The following is a 23,218-nucleotide window of genomic DNA, read 5'->3' as shown; positions in this document are numbered from 1 at the left end:
AACACTTTCAGACACCCGGCCCCCTTTTCTGATAACCTCATCAATCTCCTTCAGCTCTGACTCTTCTGATAGTTACAAGCTAACAGATCCCACCCACCCTTTGCCAGAGCGAATATCTCTGGTATGACATGCTCTGAACAAAACTTCCAGCTCCTCTCTGGATGGCAACAACTGTCATACAATTTGTTCAATCTAAACATCCTGGGGTACCGCTGTATAGACTTGCCACTGTAGCTCCAAAGCACACGTTAAGTCCTTCCATTCTTCCCTCTTGACTCCTGTGTTATCTTCGTTGTGTACAGGGACTCTAGTTTGCGCATCTGGCTCAAAATGCACACTTCTGATGGTCTCAGAAAGCCCCAACCACACATTTGTTTTTGTTACTACTTTGTCACTGTTAATTTTTCTACCGAGCAGTCTCTCAGCTCCGAGATCATTGGAAATATGTGTTTTCCAAAGGTTGAGACCCAGAAGAACCACTGATTTAGTTCCTTCTTCACAAGTAATAGCATCTCGCTCTTGTTGTTTATCTGCCCCTACTTCCTTCCTGCTGACCTTTGACCCTGTCCTGGAGCTCAAGAAACTTGCCGTTTGACCTGGAATGTCTGCTGACGGGTGGGTGGTCTATCTGCCTCCTTGGACTTGTATTAGTACATGGAGTGTTGGGGATAGAAGGGGACTGTGCATGCCAGGAAAGCTCAGTCACAGCCCTAGCTTTTTGCCCCTGTAACTGGCTGAGTGTCTGCTCCCATGTGTTTGTATATATACATGTGTATACACACACACACACATACATATATACACACACATATATGATGTAGATGATGAAAGAGTCTAATGGTGAACCAACCCTGTGAGCACACACACAGAGAAAGGGATGGGGGAGAGAGGGGGAAGAGAAAGAGGGAGGGAGGGGGACAAGCAGAAGGAGGGGAGAGAGGGCGGGAAGGAGAGGGAGAGAGAGAGACAGAGACAGACAGACAAACAGACAGACAGACAGACACCAGCTTTCCAAAAATAATAGTTTTGAATTCAGGTATTACTAATGTTTTTCTTTAAGTAAATTGATGTTAATTGAGCATAACCATCTAAAACTATCCTAACCGGACTGTTAAGGCAGCCTGCTGGCCGCATCGTCAGAGCGCACTTGGTCCTCTGTCTCATCTGAGTGAGACTGTGAGGCATCTGTCTCTTCTGACTCCTTCAGATTTTATGCTTTATTTCCTTTCCTCATTTATTCCAACCCTAGGAAGCAATTTCTAAAATCTTTCTAGCATATATTAGTTCAGACTCCACCATCCTTAAATACCTTCCTTAACCCAGACCTAGCCCTGACCGCTCGCTCTGATACCACCGCACATGCAACCCTGACGTCAAGGTATTGACATCAAGCCAAAGGGGATGGCTGGAGAATGAAGCCTTCTATGTCGAGGCCATCCTCAGGACAGTGAGTGCTGCCGCATGGCTTGCTAGTCGTAGACTTTGAACATACGAGCTTGGTAAAAGGAAAAAAAAGCTGCGCATGGAGGCTGATGCCTTTAATCCCAGCACCCAGAAGGCAGATGCAGGTGGACCTCTGTGAGTTTATGTCCTGCCTGGTCTACACAGTGAGACCCTGTTCAAACAAAACAGGAGAGAATCCCTACCTAACATGAAGCTTTCCTTACTACAATGGACAGAAAGTGTCAGATATACCACAGTGCTGGAGAAATGGCTCAGCAGCTGAGAGCACTGGCTGTTCTCCCAGAGGACTTACATTTGGCTGCCAGCACCCACACAAGGCAGCTCACAACCTTGTGTAACTCCAGGCCCAGATCTAACTCCTCTCCTGGCCTCTGCGGCCACCTAGATTCTCACACAGAGGCACATTAAAAAAAATTAAATTACTTCAGGAAAACCCACCAGTGTCCTGTTTTCTCTAGGAGTTTATAGTGTTGGCCATCTTGCTTTTTTATGTAAGGAGGCTGCTTGTATCAGTGCTCTGTTGAAAACAAAGACATGAGTCTTAGTTCTGTCGCTGTCATCTCTGACCTGGGTTTCAGTTGCTTTTCCCGTCAAAACCCTGCAGTTTTCAGATTCACAATCTAGAGGATATCAAAAATCAGTATTTTTCCTTTTTCTGTATGTACACAAAAGGTATGTATGAGTGCCTGTTTGTGTGTGTGTGTGCACACTGAGGAAGTCAATGTTGGTGTCTTTTCCAGCCACACTCAGCACTATTTATCTTTAGATTTTCCCTTTTATATACTTACTTTATTTTTATGTGGGCATGTATATGCAGGGCAGTGGTGTGGTGATTGAGGGGCTTGCATGTGAGGCATCATGCAGAGGTCAGAGGGTAACTTTCCTGAGTTGGTACTCCCCAACCTTGTAGGTCCTGGGAATCAGACTTGGGTCATTAGGCTGGATGACAAATGCCTTCACCAACTGGGCCTCTTTGCTGATTCTCTTCACATAATTTGGGGATCTCTTGCTGATTCTGGCCCCATCAACCTGGCAAGACTGGTTAGCCAGAGAGCTCTTGGATCTGCCCATCTCTGGCCCTCAAAGACAGGGTTATAGCTCTCCACCACACTTGGCCTTTATGCCAGCGCTGGTGATCAAACTCAGGTCCGCATGTTCGGGCAGTAGGCACTTTACCAACTCAACTGAGCAGGCAGTAGGCACTTTACCAACTGAGCCATCTCCTTTGCCCACAAATTAGCACCAGGCATAGTCCACGGGAGGCTCTGCCCTGTCAAGGGGTCTCAATCCATAAGCCCAGATGTCTTCCATAGTAAAACAAAGATGTCACGGTGGCACTTCTATCCCACTGTGATGACCTTGGTGGAGATGGGGGTCAAGTACAAGTGCCAAGCGCTGTGGTGCTTCAAGGTGAGTCCACTCGGCATTGCTGTGTATTTATCAATTTTATTAAATCTTGTGATTTACCACTGTGACAAAATGAAGCACTCAGAAGTCAGCTGGGAAAAATCCAACTACATCTGTAATTCATTCTGAGAAGGGAAGGGCACACAAAAAAAGACCACATTCATCATCAAAGGATGTTGCACGGCTATAGGGAGTTACTCAGGATTCTCCTTAAGAGCACACTGTCTCACACTCAGCACAGCCCATCCACTTCATGTGGGAGAGCAAGCTGTGGACTTAAGGGTGGGACAGTATCAGTGACAACCATCAAACAGTCACGGCCCTCTTTGCTATTGAGGATGCTTCCAGCCCACTTGTGGTAAGAAGGCTTTGCGACTAGAAGTGTACACTTTTTAAGCATCATTATAAAGTCCCGTAACAATATTTACAGGAAGTGCGTGCCCATCCTTGGCACAACAAAGAAGAGAGCTCTTATGTGGTGTATGGAGAGTGGCACTGCTGTTAATACTGTGTGCAAATAGCAGAAACCTTGCTTCTGAGTTTGAGACGGTATTTGAATAACTAAGCTTGTATTTATGGTTATGTCTGTTATTCACCTACAGTGCCCAGCTGTCTAGAACTGTTTAGCTTCACACGGTCCCCAAATCTGCACACCCCTGTCTACTCCTTCCTTCCCAAAGCTAGCTGCCTAGTCAATGTTTTATTTACCCTCTTAGAGACTTTCAGTGCACCTAAGAATTGTTTAAGTCACTCAACAATACCAATTTAACAATACAACATTTAATGTTAACACACCACTTAGCATTATTGCCTGTATTTAATACCGTGATTTAATTATTTGACGCTTCCTAGTAAGTAACCTTAACTGACCCCAATACTAACAGCAGGACTCACTATATACAGTGCCGCTGCTATTTGCTCCATCTCTCTGTTTTGATGAGCTCCTTGTGAGTCTGATTTCCAAGATTTTTCTTGTTCGGCTCTATTGCCTTGCAGGACTCCAGTGCACTGTCGCACTGTATACTGCTGCACTGTGCTCTGTCGCACTGGTGCACTGCTCACTGCTGCACTACTGCACTGTGCACTGCCGCACTACTGCACTGCCACAGGCCCCTACTTCTTAAACGATGCTTTGAGCAAAAACTTTGTACAATGTCATGTTGCACATGTGTAAGGAATCCCTGGGATAAATCTGTGGGAGGAGAAAAACTTTCTCTTAGAAAGATCAGAGCTCAGTCAAAGCGTGTGAGCATCTCTGATTTCTCATAGCCGTTTCCAAATCTCTACGCTGGGAGGTTGCATCAATTTATAATGTGCAGGAGACTTAATCTATCTCTCCCACATTTTTGACAAAAGTCTTTGGATGTTTTTCTAACTTAGCAAGAGAAAACTAGTATTAAAATCAATTTTCTTTGAAGTACAGCATATTTTCTTATTTTAAAGAGCTATTTATTGCTCTTTTAAAACGACTGTCTGTTAAATTCTTTGGTAGTATGTCAATTTGACTGTATGTATTTTTCTCAGTTGTTTCTAAGAGTGTCTTACATTTTGGGACTTTAACTGTTTGTGACCTGAACTGTTAAGTGTTTCTCCTACTCGTCACTAGCCCTTTTCTTTTCCTTTACTATATTTTTGCTACAAAGAAATTTATCTAAAATATAAAACTTACTCATAATATTCATAAAAACTTATTTTATGTTTTGTGGGGATGTTTCAGGATTAGGAAGTTTTAACTCGAGCAATTTATACAATAATTATTTAATTAAAAAATTGACCATTTAATCATTTAGAGGCAGTTTTCTTCCTCAGACAGCTATTTGCAGCAATTTTGATTTTAATTTTTAATCTGATATCTATAGAGACAAACATTTCTCCAAAATTTTGAGGACAGTTTAGAGAAAGAAGGTAACTCTGATGTAGGCTGCCTCTTCTTAGCTGGAGGTATTGAAGCTCACGTGTGCTATAGAGCTTTCTGGTCTACCCACTCTACCTATGCCTCTGAACTGAGGATCTTTGTGGTTAAGTCATGTTTCACAGTCCTTAATTATGTATGCATAAACTGGTGGCAGAGTTGCTTGGCCAGTGGATCTGATGGTTTAAATCACTGTTACTGCTGTGGAGACACTGCTGTCTCACAGTGCTGTCCAGAGGCCACTTCCACACAAGGTGCTTGGTGCTGCTCTTCCAATTAGTAACGGTAGCTGGGCGTGGTGGCGTATGCCTTTAATCCCAGCACTCGGGAGGCAGAGGCAGGTGGACTGCTGTGAATTCAAGGCCAGCCTGGTCTACAAAGCAAGTCTAGGACAGCCAAGGCTACACAGGGAAAACCTGTCTCAAAAAACAAAAACCAAAACAAAAAACAAAACCCAACTAGTAACGGTAAGGAGTACTCTGACATGAGCTCACCTGTATTTAATGATCTTAAGGTACAGTTACTGGCTTGTTACAGCTCTCTTTCTGACAGCTGTCCCTAGTTTGATCTTGGTTGTTGTAAAGTCTGGGGAAACGGTCTGTGCGGGATGGGTTTGCTGTCTCAAGCCCCCACTTTACCTTTCACATTTCTAGCAGACAGAAAGAAGCTACACAGTGAAAATAAAAGCCTGCTGCTTCACTTGCTAACCAACCTCCCCACTCTAACACATGAAATCACTGCTCGCTCTGTCCACACTTCCCTCCCATACAAATGCAGGCCTTGCCTCTGCCTTTTATCTTTACGAGGCCACGTTAAAAACTTTCTGCTGTTTCTTAAGTACTGAATCTCGGGTGCATTTTTTAATTCTTTTTTTTTTTTTTTTTTTCAGCTTCATTGATTTTTTTTGCCTTCTTTCCTTCTGTTTTTGCCTAGTTTACGTCTAGGCTCTGTAATATGCCATTAACGCTTCCTATACTTACTTAAGGTCACAGAAGTTTTTTGAGACAGGCAGTCAGTAAGCTATCAACCTTTGTCTTCTTAAAATTCAATTATGAAAGCACTCACACTTTGCGTTTTCTAGAATATGGTAAGACACTGACCGTATCACATGAGCATTTCTATACTCCAAGTATCTCTGAAAGCCTCAATATTTTTATGTCTTCGTTGGCATTATTTTAAAAATGTTTCTATTATGTTTGTTTTATGAGTGGTTGCCTTTACATCTTTTGTGTGTCAACTGTTAATACCTATTTTTATTGTATCAAGAATGATGAAATAAAGAGGCCATGAACTTGAAAGAGAGCAGGGATGGGTAAGTGAGAGAGTTTGGAGGTAGAAAAGGGAAGAGAGAAACGCCGTCATTAGAACACAACCTCAAAAACAAGCAAGCAATCAAAAATATCTGAGGATATGGCTGTGCAATTTCCTTTTACCCTTTTAGAATAGGAGTAATTTTTATAATCTTCACCTCTTTCCCCCTGGACATGACAGAGGGGCCCTGTGGCAGCTGTTCTGGCTGAACGTCAAAGCACACAAGGAAAGGAAAATGGAACAGTTCCCATTAAAAAAGAAGCGTTACCTGAAACATGTCCGTGTCTGTGTCATGCGTGTACTCCACCACCACCGTCTGGTTCCTCGACAATGTGTAGGATACGCTGTGCTGCCCTTTGCAGCTGATTGCCTAATCACGAGAAGAAGAAAAGGAAAACACATTTAACTCTCATCACAGCAACTGGCCACACGTCTGCTCCAGTTCCGAGTCACCTCTCTGCCAGGAAAACCCAGCATCTTCTCAGCGGTCATATCCTGTCTCCATCTCTGCCGTAACACCCAGAGGAGCTAAAAGGGTTAACTTTGGGAAGCTTTATCACATACTCTATGCAAGTGTAAAAAATCAGTTATTTTATTTGCAACACTTGATTTCATTGTCAGAAAAATATATACATTCTTCTGGCTGCCAAACTTAAGTGACAGAACTTTTAGACTAACTATAGTGATTTCTTTAAATTTTTAAAGTTTCCTTCACACAAGAGGTATATTAATAAAAATTTGTCACATTGTTTCAGCTGTGTTACGGAGATTGTAAGCACAGTTAAAGGTCACTGAAAACACTATTAATACCCTGCAAGCATGTCTATGTGACAACATGATGCTCCAACCACCCAGTCACATCTCCACTGGGTTCTGCATCTCAGCTACATCTGGTTTAAGCAACTGCCGTGCTCATACATTTTATATCTTAAAAAATAAGACAGGGCCTGGTGGTATATTACTGAAATTCCAGTGCTTGAAAGGTGGAGGCAGGAGGTTTTGACTTTTGAGGTCAGTCTGGGCAACAAAGCCAGAGTGAGAGCCTATCTCTAAAATAAGGACAACTCCTTGTAGTTTCCCCCGTTTTCATTTTTTAAAGGAATAAGCCAATGCTTTTTTTCAAATAATCTAGAAATAGTAAGATAAGATATTGCTCATATTTTTCCCATAATGATATTTGAACACATCTTAAGTTGTAGTCAAATGCTTTTTAAAAATGTTTCTAAATTAATAAGGATATTGATTTAAATGATATTCCAAAGTATTTCAATTACATTTTCTCTAGTACATTAATTTATCTTCATTTCTACGTTTTTTATTAAGTATATAAATAAAACTTTAATAAGCTTCCCTATTAAACATTTATTGAAGGAAGGCACTGTCTGAATAGCACAAAAACCTGAAGTAGCTGAACACACACAGCATGTTAACACAAAAAACTCAGAGTGGAGGATCTTTGTTTGACTAGTAACTACCCAGGGCAATCGGCAGCAGAGAATCCAAGTCACAGGGACCCTGGTGACCCTCTCAGATAGCTGACAGGATCTAGTGAGGAACTCCATGATTGATCTTTTATTTAGAATACTATAAGACAATGCAATTCTTAAAGGCAACAGAGCTCTTCACTATGGCCAGAAATCTCAAAACCACTACTCACTTAATGCCACCAAGTGCAGCCTTCCTGCTCCTCATTGGTCAGATAAATTCTATCTTAATGTGAACAATATTCTATTTAAGTTAAATCAAAGTTGCTTTACTAGTCTGGAAGACTTAATTTAACCATCTTGCTAGAGAAATACCACCTCCCTCCCTGCCCCCGCAACATGCAGGTCTGTCAGTGCACTTGTACTAGGAGGTGAGAGGTCAGTTTCTCATGTGTCTTCCTGTCTCAACTCCATCTGTACACGTCTGTGATAGGACCCTGTGAAGCAAGTTCCTCACTCTCAAAGCACTGCGCCTTAAAATTACTCTAAATGTCACTTGTGCTTGCGAGTTTTAACATTCTCCCATTGTTCTGGGCAACTGCTGATGCTGATGCTAGGGCCTAGCTCAGTCCTGCACAGGAGCTCTGGAGACACCTCCAAACAACTTGCGGAAGTGCCAGAAGCAGCCACTCACTATGCAGGTGCCAAGCTAAGTCCAATTGTTCTCATAAGTTTAATTTATAAAACACTCTTGTGTCCAAACTATAAGCCTATGTAAGAAACGCAAACCATTAGCATCAGTTTTTATTGCCCTCGCTTGTCTTTCTTTTGTAAACACCATGAACAAAAGCCATGTGGGAGAAAATGGTTTATTTCAGCATATACTTCCAGGTCATCGTTCATCTTTGAGGGAGGTCAGGCAGGTTCAAGGTCTGGCCTATGCTTAGCTGGCCTCTTCACACAGCCCAGGCTCATGTGCACACAGGTGATGCCACTCACAGTAGGGGTAGCTTCCCGTACCAATCATCAATCAAAATCTCTCAGACTCAATCAAGAGCCAATTTGATAGAGGTAACTCTTCATTTAAAGGTCCCTCTTCCGGGGTGAGTTTAGTTTCCATAAAAGTGACAATAACAGGGGTGGACAACCTTACACGGAAACTGTCATGGCAGAGGGACCATGCCCATGTCCTATAGCACACGAGGCCGGCTGGAACTTTGTGGTTGTGAATACTGTCCATTTAAGAAAATCATACCATTTGAGACCGCCGTGGGTTCTTTATGTTGCCAAGCAGTAATGGATAGGCTTAGGAAAGGTAAACGGAACTACTTTAAGGAAACGAGTTTTCTGCATCTTTATGATTAAGAAAGTCAGAACTAAGGCCTATGATTGGAAGTTCTGGATTTGGGGGAGATGGGAAAATGGGGAAAGAGATTCTGCCTAAGTTCCAAAAAGACGGCGAGTGCCGAGTTGGCTCTCAGGACAGTGCCAGCGCCTCAAAGCAGGACTGGTCTCATTTATTCTCGTATCCAGCTCCAAGGGCACCACAGGTATTCAATTTTGAAGAGATGAGTGAATGAAAGAGGCTGCCACAGACGTCCTTGGGACTTCCCCTCCCTGTCCTGCTCTTCATTGATGAAAGTCCTGACGGTGACCCATCGTGTTACTCTCAACTCCACTGTCTTCAGTCCACAGGAGCTAAGTTGCTGTGAGTAGTTGGCTTACAAAATGCAACCAGGCAACTGTGTCCACGTCAAATAAGAGCTTCTAGTCCATCCAACTGAAGTGAGGCCTGACTTTCCAGACCCAGAGGCCCACGTGGGCCTGTTTCTGAGCCAGGCACTGCTTTCTTTAGCTGATCTGCTTTCCCTGTGTGGCTCTGTGACAGGCTCAGCTCGCCCAGCCTTCGCCATTAAGGGTAAGAACAGTCAGGGGACATGCTGGTTCAACTTTCAACTAGTACCTGATGTGCGGGAGCTCTTCAGGCCTCTAGACTCAAAACCCAACATAGTTCGAGCTCCTCCCCCCGCCCCAAATCTAAGTATGCACATGCCACACTAACGACAGTCAAGGGAGCACAGCATTGCTGTGTATGTGTCGGCAGAGTATTTGATTTTCAAATGCAAGGGAGTGGAATTCATTTTCTTCAAAACAAAACCAAATTTGCCTATTACTACACATCTCTTGGAACCAAATGACTCAAAACTTTAGTGATGTCTTTTTCTAGATGCCTTGAGGCCAATTATTACAGAACTGTGCGGTGCCTGGCAGTGTGACTAACTCAGAATAGCTCAGTCTGCACAGTCTCTTCTCTGGGTAAATGTAATTGAGGCTGTCTCTGCCTCTTGGAAGGGAGACCAAGACACTTGGCTGTGGTGACATGCTGAAGGACCCTCTCACCTGACCCAAGCATTCTCAGCTCAGCCTGGAGAGCACTCAGGTATCCAAGTGTGCTGCTCTCCTGCATCAACCTGCAGACCCCAATGGGACCTGGGAAGGGGGGTTGGGGGCTGGAGAAGCTCAAGCCAAGGGAGAAGCTCAAGCCAAGGGTGAAGCTCAAGTCTTTCATGTTGTTCCGTGGGGTGAGGCCAGCACCTGCCCCAAAGCCATCTCATGGGTCATTTTGAGGTACAGCCTCACACTCTACTCTAGGAGCCATGACTCCCTTGTCTTTGGTCCTTAACAAGAAGTGCAACCTATACTTTTGCTCTCAAAGGCCTTCTGAACAGTGGCTACCACTGCAGTCTTTATTAAGACCTGAGGAGCCAACTACAGGTGCCCCCACCAAGGCAACCTCTATGTTTCAGGCAGTATAAGTCACTCTCTAAATATTAATTAGTAATTTAGTATTTCAGTCCATGATATGATTTAAGAAATAACTATATAAGGTGATTGTTGCAGAAAAGGACCCGATAAAAGTTAGAAATAGACTGCAGTGGCTTCTCCCAGTAGGCCCACTATGAAATGTAAGTATCCCATGACAAAGTGTACATCTGCAGAAATACCTTAATGAGTGTCACAGAAAACAATAGTGAAACAGCGGCAGCTAAGTCTTCATGAGGCATAAGAATCACACCACTTTTGGTCTAAATCAACCTTTGACGTGCACGTGTGTGTGCACGCACATGCGAGAAAGAGAGAGAGAGAGAGAGAGAGAGAGAGAGAGACAGACAGACAGACAGAGAGACAGAGAGATACAGAGAGACAGATTGCTTGACTGTGAGACAGCTGGAAGACAAACTGTCCTGAGCACCGTGTGCTTTGTGATGCTCAGCAGAGCAGCACGGGTCCCACAGAGTTTTAAGTGCACAGCAATGAAGAACAGCAGCTCTATCACCAGTCACACCCCACCCATGTAAAACAGCACCACCTCACTGCAGTGCCTGCTGAAAAGCCAGCACGTTCCCGGAGCTCAATCACACTAAGAGAGCTCTTTCTTGGTTCATTCTTCAGGGCTCTGACTACACATGCCCTTTAAGAGGACTTGGCCACATGTGGGCACTATTAGGGTCAACTTGTAGGTTAGTGGAACTTAACGCCGAGGAAACGCCACACTGGATCCGGCTTGAATCCCAGCCCAGTCAGTTTAAATGGCATCCCTTTCTGATTCCTCAGTGACCTTAATTCACCCACCTAGGGAGGCAAAGCCAGCAGCTCGGAAGCACAAGGAACGCTGTGCAGCCTGGTGCCTTTCCTTCCCCGTGTGTCAAGCTGTGCTTACAGCACAGTATCAGAACCAACAGGCTTGCCATCAGCTCCTTGGAGTCCACCGCATACTGGAGAGGACTGTTCTCTCTGGCTTTAAACATATGTTCGATATTGACTGTATTAATTGGAGATAATCCTGGTATGACAAACACGTTTTTCTAGGACTAATGACTTTTATGTCAGGATGACAAGTATAATTAGGCAGTACATCCTCAATCAGTCTGGTTCAAATTGCTACAGGGAAGATGAGGTTTCTGCCATCCTTGTCAATTTATGTATAAAATATGTATGAGTACTATTTCTAAAGGAATTCTCAATTCACGGTGCATGTGCGCACAGTTTAAGATATTCCATTTTCCAAGGAACTGTATATTTCAGACAACTGCCTAAGCCTGGGCTATGGTAAGAAAGTCGCAGAGTGTGTTTAATCAAAAGAAGTATTATTTCCTAGCAAGTCAAAATGATAAGCCTATTTGATGGCGGCTAAGGTTTTGAACTTGGCGCTTGGCTGTTCTTGTTTCCATTTATATCAGCTTAGCGAGCTGTTTTATAAGCCTTGACAGAAAATCTACTGCATGCGCAGTGCTGGACGGTGCCTGGGGCAGACACAGACATCAGCTACAAGCACAGAGGCCAGAGGCTAAGGACCCCTAAGTAGCACCTGCTTCTAATCTGGGGTCACTCTTACCTACAAGGAAGCTGGATTTGGCTCGTGGTACCAGTCACAAGAGACGACTGTATTATGACAGGTGAGAAGACAGGTACAGCAAAGGCTACAGAAGAAACACTACTTCCCGTGCTGGCCAAGAATCTGTCCCCGCGAAGTCTACCATTTCCAACTTCTCTGTATCCATGTCGCTAAGCACAGAGTCCAGAGGACGCTGATGCCTCACTGTGATGGCCAACACTGCCGGCTTGGGAGGATCTAGACTCACCTTGGTGACCTGCCTCTGGGTGCACCTGGGAAGGACTGTCCAGGTTAGCTCTGCTGAGGTAGTAAGACCCACCGTAACTGTCACAGTGACAGGACGGTAACTGATACAGAAGAGCTGGCACTGAGAAGTGGCACTACTGTCCTGAAAACACATGACCACGTGGTCTCCAGGAGGCATGCTGAGTTTGGAACTGTGAGCTACGAAAAGCCCTCCGGTGCTGCAAGCACAGCTTAATGGGCTATTCTGACAGCAGTTTGGAAGACGAGAAGCCTGAGAGAAATGTGGACACAGCAGAGGCCCAGCTCACGGGGTTTCAGAGGGGAACAGGGCTCTCCCTGCTCTGGAATAGGGGCCACTGCAGGTATGACCTGACGAGTCTGGCTGCATCCTGTCTGTGTCCTGAGAACCTGAGGAAGGCTGGATTTCAAAGTAACAGACTAAAGTAACAGACGGCAGAAAGTTCATGGCAGGATAGGATTCAGTCTGTGGGTCGGCTGCTGCTCACTACTCCTGTGAAGGTCTACGGTGAAAAATAGTGACATGCCCAGAGATTTGCCTCCCACACAATTCCATATCCCGTCCACTGCATCCCGGCCAATGTCAACCACCACACTCACACCAAGTCTGGAGGAGACTTTATTTCACTCTACCACATGCATAGCTAATCTAATGCATGGCCTCTTGCTCTGTCGTACCTCTGGGCAAACTGGGATGAAGTATGGTTTCCCACACAGGAAAGCTGAGATCTGAACACATGGTCTGTATGTGTAAACATGTTCCCTTTGCGCAGCAGTTGCCATAGCTGAAGCCTACTTTAACCCTGCAGCGTGCAGAGATCTACCTCCTTTTAGAGACATATGCCCACACTGACTCTGTGTGGCAGCTCTCGACAGAGGACAAGAGAGTGAGGAAGGATTGGCTCCGAGAGCGCCACATTCGGGGTACAGAAAACCACTGACACCTAGGCTTCAGCATGTGCCCGCCACCTGCAGAAAGGTGAGGGGGCCACTCTAATTTGGTAAGAAGTGGAGAAGCACCTCAGCAGACCCCTTTATAAAGATGGCAGTGTGTTTGCTTTTGAACACTTTATGGTTCTAGACATGAGTGAAGAACATGAAAAAAAAATGGAAAATTTCAGGAGTGTTTCTTGAGATACCAAATGTTTCAGCAAAATTCGTGGCTGCATATGTTAAATGAGGAAGCAGACTTGGGGCAGAGAGTGGCCTCTGTAAGAGAAAGCTACGTAATCAGGCAATAGAAAGTGCTTTAAAGGGCGTATGTGACTCTGTCTTCTATGATCTTTTAACAGATAACTTCTCTTAATAGTTCATTGATAAATATATGAGGGACTCACATGCCAGGAAGCAAAGTTTATTTAAAGAGTGAACCCTAGTAAATATGAATCATAAGTAGAATAAAGTGTTTTGCAAATGACTTTACTCAAAATGTGAACTTCATTGTCCAATAATTCCACTTAGGGACTGCTCACTTTGTTGGCCTCATTAGGTGAATTTCCAGACACTATAACTTGGCCCCGACTTAAATTGATTTTATACGAAGACATCCAAAGACCTGCTATACATACATACATACATACATACATACATACATACATACATATTTAATATGTAAGCCAGCTTACTAGCTATCTAAACAATTCCCTGAGTACTAAGAAAGACTGAAATTTACTTTTGCTCCAAATAAAACAACATATAAAACTCACTGATTGCTACTCTCAATAGGAGCAAAAGGCCTCACTCAAAGGTGTAAGAAAGATACAGTAAGGCCAATGTCTCCGACCTAACTTTTGTTTTTACAACTCAGATACTGTTAAAATTTGTCCATCTGCTAAGGAATCTTTTTCTTTATACAATTGGTGAAATCTAGAATTCTACTTTTACAGAATCATGAACATATTTGTTTTCAAAAGAAAACACGTATCTTAGCAGCTGACAACTTTCAAAACGTTAAATTCAAGGAAATTACAATCTTAATCTAAAAAAAATTCTGGAGTAAGACAATGGCTGGCTGACTCTGTGAACACCCTCAACATGTGAACCTGTGAACTTTTCTAGGTAAGACAATGGCTGGCTGATTTTGTGAGCACCATGGCCAGGTGAGCCTTTCCCAAATGGTTTTGCTGGAAGACTGAGTATGTTACATGTTACTCCTCAAGGCTCATTAATATCAACACCTTTTATATTTGCTTGAGACATGGTCTTATGTTGCATGAACTACACCTCTCAGATGGGCTTTAATCTAACTGATCCTCTGGCCTCCGCCCCATAAATGCTGCCATTACTGGCATTTTATCACAGCAATAGGAAAGAAAAAAACTAAACTTCTTTTTTAGATAGTCTTTCACGTAGTCCTGGCTGGCCTTCAAATAACAGAGATCTGCTTGTCTCTGTCCCTGTCTCTGAGTACAGGAACGAAGGACATGTACTACCTCGCTACACTGAATCTCTTAAAAACCTCTGCCTTAGCTGAGTGCTACATTTTATCCTCAGCCGTATTTTAGATCCAGTTTCTACCCTGTGAAATACTTCATTGAAGGGCTGTGTGAACCTATCAATTGACATCTAAATGTACTAGAGTACAGTGTCGGTACATAATTACAACTATGACTGTAGCAAATTACCATGGTAAACACTCAAAATCTCTATCAGATAACTCAATACTTAATGGAGTTTTCCAGGCTCTTGATCCATTTATATGGAAAGAATATTTTAAAGACTTATTTGTTTTTGTTTTCTAAGGTGTATGAGTATGTTGCTTGCATGTATGTATGTGTCCCATGTCTGCGCTTGGTGCCTAGAGGCCAGTGAAGCCGATCGAAGCCGATCGGATCCCCTGGAACCGGAGTTCTGTATATGGTTGTGAGCCACATGTGGGTTCTGGGAACTAAACCCTGGTCCTTCACAGAAGCAGCATGTGCTCATAACCACTGAGCACCGTTATGTGGCAAAGGATATTTTAATTAGGTGAAATGTGCACAAGAACAAAGCACCTTCCAACTCCAGCCTATCACAGGGAGTCGAGAACCCTCACCAGCCCCTACTATGTTCTTCCAAGACAACCGCCCACACTAGCAGGGTGTTTGTACAGGACGTAAAGCTGGCCGAGCCGTGTTCCAATCCTGCTTCTTTCACTTAACACAGCAGCTTACAGAATGACTGCCACATGGGAGTGTAGTGCAGTCTCATTCTTCTGGATATACAGATAGAGTCTGAACCATCCAGCGCACCTCTCTTTGTGAGCATGGTGTGAATGAAAACGGTTTCCATATGCTTCATAAATTTAGATACTTGGTAGAGCCGTTTGGCAAGGATTGGAGGTGTGGCCTGTTGGAGGAGGCATGTCACCGGAGGTGAGCTTTGAGGCTTTAAAGGACTCTGACATTCTTAGTGTAATTTCTGCTTTTGTTCCTAGGTCATAGTTTATCGCTTTTGTTCACTTCTTGTGGTTGAATGCAGGACACTGCTGTTTCCTGTTTATGGCTGCTAGGTTTTGTTAAAGGTGATGGGCTTGTTCTGGCAGGCAGTTAAGTCTCCTCAGATCTGCTTTATCTCCCAAGGTTTGCTTTCAGGCCTGCTTGGGCAAGTCTGAGGCAGACTCTGATCTACAGCAATTTAATCTCATTGGCTGGTGGCACCCCTCTGCACTCCATCTCGTTCCCCTCATTGGCTGGTGGCACCCCTCTGCACTCCATCTCGTTCCTCTCATTGGCTGGTGGCACCCCTCTGCACTCCATCCCGTTCCTCTCATTGGCTGGTGGCACCCCTCTGCACTCCATCCCGTTCCTCTCATTGGCTGGTGGCACCCCTCTGCACTCCATCCCGTTTCTCTCACTGGCTGGTGGCACCCCTCTGTACTCCATCCCGTACCTCTCATTGGCTGGTGGCACCCCTCTGCACTCCATCCCGTTTCTCTCATTGGCTGGTGGCACCCCTCTGCACTCCATCCCGTTTCTCTCATTGGCTGGTGGCACCCCTCTGCACTCCATCCTGTTTCTCTCATTGGCTGGCGGCACCCCTCTGCACTCCATCCCGTTCCTCTCATTGGCGCTGGTGGCACCCCTTGCACTCCATCCTGTCCCTCTCATTGGCTGGCGGCACCCCTCTGCACTCCATCCTGTCCCTCTCATTGGCTAGTGGCACTCCTCTGCACTTCATCCTGTCCCTCTCATTGGCTGATGGCCATCCCGTTCCTCTCGCATTGCGTGGCCTTTCCATTCTTCAGGTGGGAGCATGGACTAGTCTCTCTTAGCAAGTGAGATATTAGAACTGTTGCCTCTAACAGTGGAGCTGTGCCTCACAAACAGGAAACAGTGCTCAGTGGTGGGCTCAGAGCATGCCCACTGTGTCTATTCATTCTCAGGGCAAAACCCTTTCACCTCTGGGACAAATCACAGGCGTTGTTTGTTCATCTCAGTGAGATCATCAGTTGCTTGGGACATCATTGCTGTGCTTGGACCTAGTAACTGCCGTTGGGCAAACTGAGGCTCACGCTGTTTCCTTATTTTCTTCTCTTGAAGATTAGTTCTGAGTTGCTTGTTATCTTGTGTCTTTGGGCAACAGGAAGAAATTCTTTAAGGGTAGAAAGTGAAATTCTCTTTTGCCTATAATTTAGAATCTTTCCTGTGTCTCATGCACACACATACACATATGTATATAATATAGACAGATATTCATTCATACCTAGAAAGATACAAGATGTATAAATGAAGTGATGTCTGTTTCAAATTTCAATAGTTCACCTCACTGAATGATTACCTCCTAATAATGCCATGTATTAAGTAACCTCTTGTTTCAGTTCTACTTCTGAGCACTTAGTAGAAGAAACCTTTTTATAAAATTATATTTGCTTGCTTCCTCTCAGCCCACATTGGTTTGTGAACTCTGGGAGGGTAGGATGATTTTCTATATTTCTATATCATTTATCTCTAGCACCTGAGATAATTCCTGGGACACAAGACTGCCCAACTGCAGTCTACTACATGACTTGGTAGGCATCTCTCACATAATAGAAAATATTCTTATCATAAAAGCAATCTGGGCTAAAATAATATCCTATTTGTGTCCCTGATATCACCATGTATTACTAAGCTAGGGCCCTGCCTTAGAACATATAACCACTAACATTTATGCTAAAGGAAAAAGCAGAATAGTCACATACCCTGATGTTTATCAATTTAATAACATGGCATTACAAGAGCTTGCGTTCAGACATTTGGCCCCTTGAGGGTGCCGGCGCCAGCAGGAGGGCTCTGAGGGTGGAGGCCTGCACACTGAAGACAGAGGACATGAGCTCCAAAACCATCATTTCAAAAGTATGAACCATGGTTGTCAGAACATAGGTTAAGTACGGGAGAGGAAACCTTCTTGAAATCTACATACTAAGAAGAAAAATTTTTATTAATATTTTACAGGCTAGGTATTGATTACTTTCTATTTTTTTTCATTTTTATTAATTTCCAACTATAGTTTGTTTCCATAAGGAAAACAGATTTAATTTCTACACAAAATTATTTTAACACAATACACCTGTAACCACCTGTGATGCACCCTTCCTTCAGAGTGCTGGGAGTATTCTGCTGTTTTACTTAGCCAAAGCTCACCCCATCATAACCACTATCAATCTACTACACACTCAATACGTTTTCTGTACGTCATTCCACAACTGCACTTTGAAAGACATCTTTCAAAGCCCCTTGAGTTGAATGTGACAGATTGAGTCACAGTCGCTTAGGACGACATCCACTGAAGAGCACAGGGACATCTCTGCTCTGGGACGATCACTCTAGAACAGCAATATGTAACATTAGCTGGGAGGTGGTTTTAGAGGCAGAGGCCTCTTTTCTTCAAGCCTGGTTCCAATACATAGCACCTATGGCACCTTGTGTACAAGCTCTCAGCTGACTTAGAGTGCCCCTGACATGGAGCGCGCAGTAAGTGCTGGCTGCACAAATAAACCCTAGAAGCAGAATAGCCTATCCTGCCTAACATCCCAGCTTCCCGAGCTATCATTACCTGATGCTATTCTCAACCTAAGCTGATTAACAGGCCTCAAAGTCCTACCTCATAATCCACTTATGCCTTGCTGTGAGAAGAAAGGAATTAGGCTGCACACGCCTGCCATGCTTCAGGCTGTCGTGTCAATCTAGATGAGAGCTCGATGTGGAACGGAGCAGAAGCTGTTCTTGGTGTCCCAGTATGTTAGGCCAGCTTCAAAACTTACCACAGGTAACAAACACCTGGCATCCTTTGCTTCCCACCCACTATGCTCAGTGGCTTCTTTTCACAATTGTGTGGATCAAAACTTGAGCTCTGGACTTTGTTTTTGGTCACACACTGAAGAGCCTGCAGGGTATGCAGAGATGAAGTGTGCAGTCACACGGTCCATGGCAACGTTAAGTAACAGCAGCTGTTAGAACACACATCTGTCGCCTAACCTCCCGCATCTCAACACGCAAGAAACACAACACTTGTGTTCAACAGTCTGTCCACCTCACAGATCTGCTGCAAGCACCGGACAAATGCCCCGTGGAAACAACTGGAGCTAGACTTAGCTTGCTCAACTTGCACGCACTGTGACTCTCGCAACCGAAAACAATCAATAATCACTCTAATTACTTCATGGGATTGCTGCGGGGATAAAATGAAATAAGGAAATAAGCTTGCTTTTAAAGTTCAAAATGATGCTGGACATGGTGGTACACGCCTTTAATCCCAGCACCCGGGAGGCAGAGGCAGGCAGATCGCTTTGAGTTTGAGGCCAGCCTGGTCTACAAAGTGAGTCTAGGACAGCTATGGTTACACAGAGAAACCCTGTCTCGAAAAACAAAAAAAATTAAAGTTCAAAATGTTAGACACATTTTGCCACTGTCTCCCTTGGAGGAAGATTCAACTGTAAACAGAAAGCTAAGGATAAATAGCAGTCAACCTGCATGTCTGAAGTCACCTCAGCTGATGGCCGTCACAGATCTGCCGTCTCCTGACCCCTTCCCCCGTGTAGAGTGTGGACAACGTAACACTGACTAAACTTTCCATGACACCACCCAGTCCAGAAAAACTGTGAGATGGTATTTCTCCCCTAAGGTAGCCTACAGCTTAGAGCTAAGGAAGAAAGCCTGAGCCCGTGGCTCGGGGTTGGGGGGACACCTTGTTTGTCTATTAATGTCCCGGAGGCCCTGGGGGATCAGACTGAGCAAGACCAGGCTTAAGAACTCCTTCCTACACTCCCTTGCTATTTTTCACTGCTAGCACAACCCCCACAGGCGTGGCCCCTGATTTAAGGTACCACCAGTGTCTATCTTCTAGGGCTGACTTATCTTGCCGATGTGTATGTATCACTCATCAGCAAATGACAATGTGTCCAGCATGGCCCAGAATGCCACGAGGAACCACTGTTGATCTGATGGTGCCACACAAGTCCTGCTAACACTGGCAGCACTTGGAAATATGCTTGGTGTGGAGTTTAGGCAGGGAAGTTGCTACCACAGGAGGGAGAATCTAGAGCCCTGCTTGGAGCTCTAGAAGAAAGCAAGACAGTGAAGACAGGATGTGCCAACCCTACAGCTAAGGTTAGGTGGGGGGCCGGAACTCCAGTCCCGAGGAGAATAACCAAGATCCCTCCTGACTCACTGTACAAAACACGTCTGTGGTACTCACAGGGCCACACAACTCTCCCTAAAGCACTTTCTTCCAAATGACATGAAGGCCTGCACAACTCTGGTGGCATTCAATGGCCTTTAGGTGAACGACTGGGTCAGCCACAGCCACAGGGACAGCAGCAGCATGCTCTCCCAGCACCATACTTTCCAGCTTTGACCTGACCTCCCACGTTAGTGACTGCACGCCCCATGTATTCTGTGGGTCGTATGTTTCCCTAACCGTTGGTCACTTAACACTCTGGAGCACATCTCCATATTGCTTGCTCAAGGGGACACAGCTTTCTTAACTGTCTAGGAGACATCTCTGGGCCTCTGCTTTGTGCTCAGCAGCATGCAAGTTAGGGATGGAGACGTGTTATTCTGAGGTCACTCATGTAGGATCTGGCACTCAACAGACTAGACTGTTTAGAGGTACCTGCTTCCTGTGCCTTGGGAGAGTTCCAGAGGTTCTAGGAAGAAGTTGTCTTTGAAGAGGATGCTGGGGGTGGTGGAAAGTTGATGGGAGAGAAAAGCTACGTGGGGGAGAGGGGAGGGAAGCCTTCACAGTGATGAGATAAAGATCCAACACTGTGAAAGGTGTTTATATGTGACACAGGGGTCAGGTGTCTGCATGGGGACTTGCGTTTTATTTTCATCCCTCTGCCTGTATAGCTGCTTGGTACACAGGGGATGCTCAACACACTGCTTGCATTAGAAAACATTAACTCCTTAAGTTTATAGTTCTCACACATGAGCAGTCAATCAGTGAACAGTGATAAGCATCACACAGGCCATCTCTCACAGCCAAACTCAGGCAGGGAACACCTTACAAAGTTAGCGAAGTTCGGTGGCAAACCCGACAGGAGCACTGGGGCAGAGGTACAAAGACACAGTAAGGACAGTCAGTACACTTCAATGCTTGAACTGACCCTGGTCTACACAGAGATCAGGGACACTGAATGTGGCATGCCAGCTGCTCCCCGCCACGCAAGACAAGGCCCGGAGGTTCTGGTCAGGGAAGTATGAGGAAGAGGAGCAGCAGCCAGGCCCAGTCTCTCTTTCCTTCACTGGCTTCCTAAATTACTGACGGAAGCGCAGAGTCCAGCCAGCACTCAGTTCCCATACTGTGCAGTCTGGACACTTTGCCTGCTCCTCTGCACCCATCCCCTAAGACATGTCAGCCAAGAGTCCAACCCTGCCTCTCTTCATCCGATTTCCCCACTTCCCAAGCCCTCTGGTTGTTTTCTCCTACCTTTCACGGGACTCGCTGCTCCCTGGGTGTGCGTCAATCACCCTTGACTGAACGGGCATGACTCCCAGACTGCACTACTCAGTTTTCTGGGTAGTGTAAACTTTCTGTTTTTCAATTCTTTCAACTAAAGAATGGAAATAACTATTTAAATTTTGCTATAGATCTTGAAACACTCAAATCAGAGTGTCGTCCTAGTCTTTAAACCCTTAAAAAGAAACAAGAATGTGCAAACAATGGTATCATTTGCCATGTTAATCAGACCCACATATGTAGTTGGCTCTATGACATGTTCACTACATAGTAAAAGTGCAGACACTGACAATTATTTTTGTGCTTCAATTAAAATTTATGCCACTATTTTTAATGATTTAAATTAACCCAATATTCTGAAAATATACTTTTTAACGGATAGTACTACAGCTGATCTTGCTAAAAAAATGTTCAAGTGGAGTATCTACATTGGTGCCAGTTATATGGCAGCTAGCCCAGTGGAATCAAAACAGAACTTACAGTTTTCTTTTCGGCACTAAAGCTATGGGCATTTTTAGGCATTTTCAGACATTTCTGGAAAAAAAAAAATAGGTGTCTCTCCTGTAATTTCAGGTTTTTCCAAATCCAGAGCATAGAATCCTCTTTTTGGACTGGATAACAAGGCTGATTCATGAAACATGTTAAGGAGAAGTGAGAAAGGTGCCTCACAGGGCTGGAGATGCCTGTACATAAAATGGAGATGTGTGAAAGAAGGTGTGGCTTGGCGGTTATACCTTGGTGAACATACTTGAAAATCACGTCCACCCTAACAGGAGCCCTCTAGTGCTGACTACAAAACTCTGCCCTCAATTGTGGCATCCAACCTTCTAAAATCCACGATTCTTAAGATATAAAGCACAGAAATTTAGTCATAAATCTAAAAATGAAGTGTCTGGGTCCTGGGGGATGGCTTGGTGGATGAAGCATGTGCCACATGTGGGGAACAGAGTTTGGATTCCCAAGAACCCACATACAAGCTTCACAGGCAGGGCAGCTGGCAGGGACTACGCACTCATGACCACGTATATCCACACACCTGTGAACACGTACACCACACACACACCACATGATGTGTCTGAGCAAATCTGTCTGGTTTGATTTATTTGACTGAAATACCACTGTCCTGCATGGTCCAATACATTTGATATCAATTCATTCCAAAAGCAGACCAGACAGGACAGCATAAAGCATTTCTTTTATTTAAGAGGCAAATGTAGATGTCTCCGTGCAGATCTATTCGCAAGAATAATAATCCATGTTTAAGACCATTCCTCTTGCAATACTATTTGTTACAATATGGAGGCGTCTAAATATTACCAAGGGGTACAGTATTCTTTGCAGCTAAAACAAAACAAAACCCAAACGACAGCAAACTACAGTAAGATTTGCCTGAGGTGGTGGGCTGAACTATGACGGTATAGAGTAAGGTCCATGATAACCGTGAGGTGACCCAAACAGTTTGAGCGTACTTACCGAACACACCTTGATCCCGTTCTTGGCTTGGTTTTGAAAGATCTGCAGTGGTATTCCTGCTTGTGTTACTGCACTGTACAGGGATGTGCACCTGTGTGTAACAGGGCGTCAGAGCTCCTACTTGTGTTACACACCGTGTAGGGTGTATGTGCACGCCCGTGTGCACATGTGCAGTGTGTGTGTGTGTATAACAGGGCGTCAGAGCTCCTACTTGTGTTACACACCGTGTAGGGTGTATATGCACACCTGTGTGTACACATGTGTGTGTGTAACAGACATCTGAGCTCCTATTTGTATTGCTACACGTTGCAGGTGTGTGTGTGTGTGTGTGTGTGTAAGAGGACAGCTGAGCTTCCTATGTAACAGATGCTGTTCTGCAGGTGCTTTATGGTTTACAACTCCTCCAGTCCCTCTGAGAATTCAGTTTCACGTTCGTAGTTCTATTTTATTCATTTTTGGTGTAGAAAGAAAAACAGTAGGACAAGAATTTAAAAAGCAGTCATGTTATATTTGGAGGTGAGGGATGGTTTTCTTGCATATTTCTGTGTTGTTTAAAGGGTTTTCAGAGCATATGATACTTCAAGAATTAGAGAAAAGGAACTGGGTCTAGTCAGTGCCTATGAAGAGGGCTGCACAGTCTAAGCCAAC

General features: G+C 44.5%; 1 protein-coding gene across 1 annotated transcript in view; it reads right to left on the bottom strand.

The window, feature by feature from the left end:
- Positions 1-23,218, bottom strand: part of LOC127186725 (E3 ubiquitin-protein ligase pellino homolog 2) — a 136,048-nt gene that overhangs the window by 9,844 nt on the left and 102,986 nt on the right. Inside the window, exon 3 of the mRNA XM_051142964.1 lies at positions 6,363-6,464. Within this exon, the coding sequence (XP_050998921.1) occupies positions 6,363-6,464 (102 nt within the window). The remainder of the gene's footprint in view (positions 1-6,362; positions 6,465-23,218) is intronic.

Source organism: Acomys russatus, chromosome 3 (assembly GCF_903995435.1).
Source record: "Acomys russatus chromosome 3, mAcoRus1.1, whole genome shotgun sequence".
Taxonomy (NCBI): domain Eukaryota; kingdom Metazoa; phylum Chordata; class Mammalia; order Rodentia; family Muridae; genus Acomys; species Acomys russatus.
Note: the sequence above shows the minus strand (reverse complement) of the source record. Positions and strands in the feature narration are given on the sequence as shown.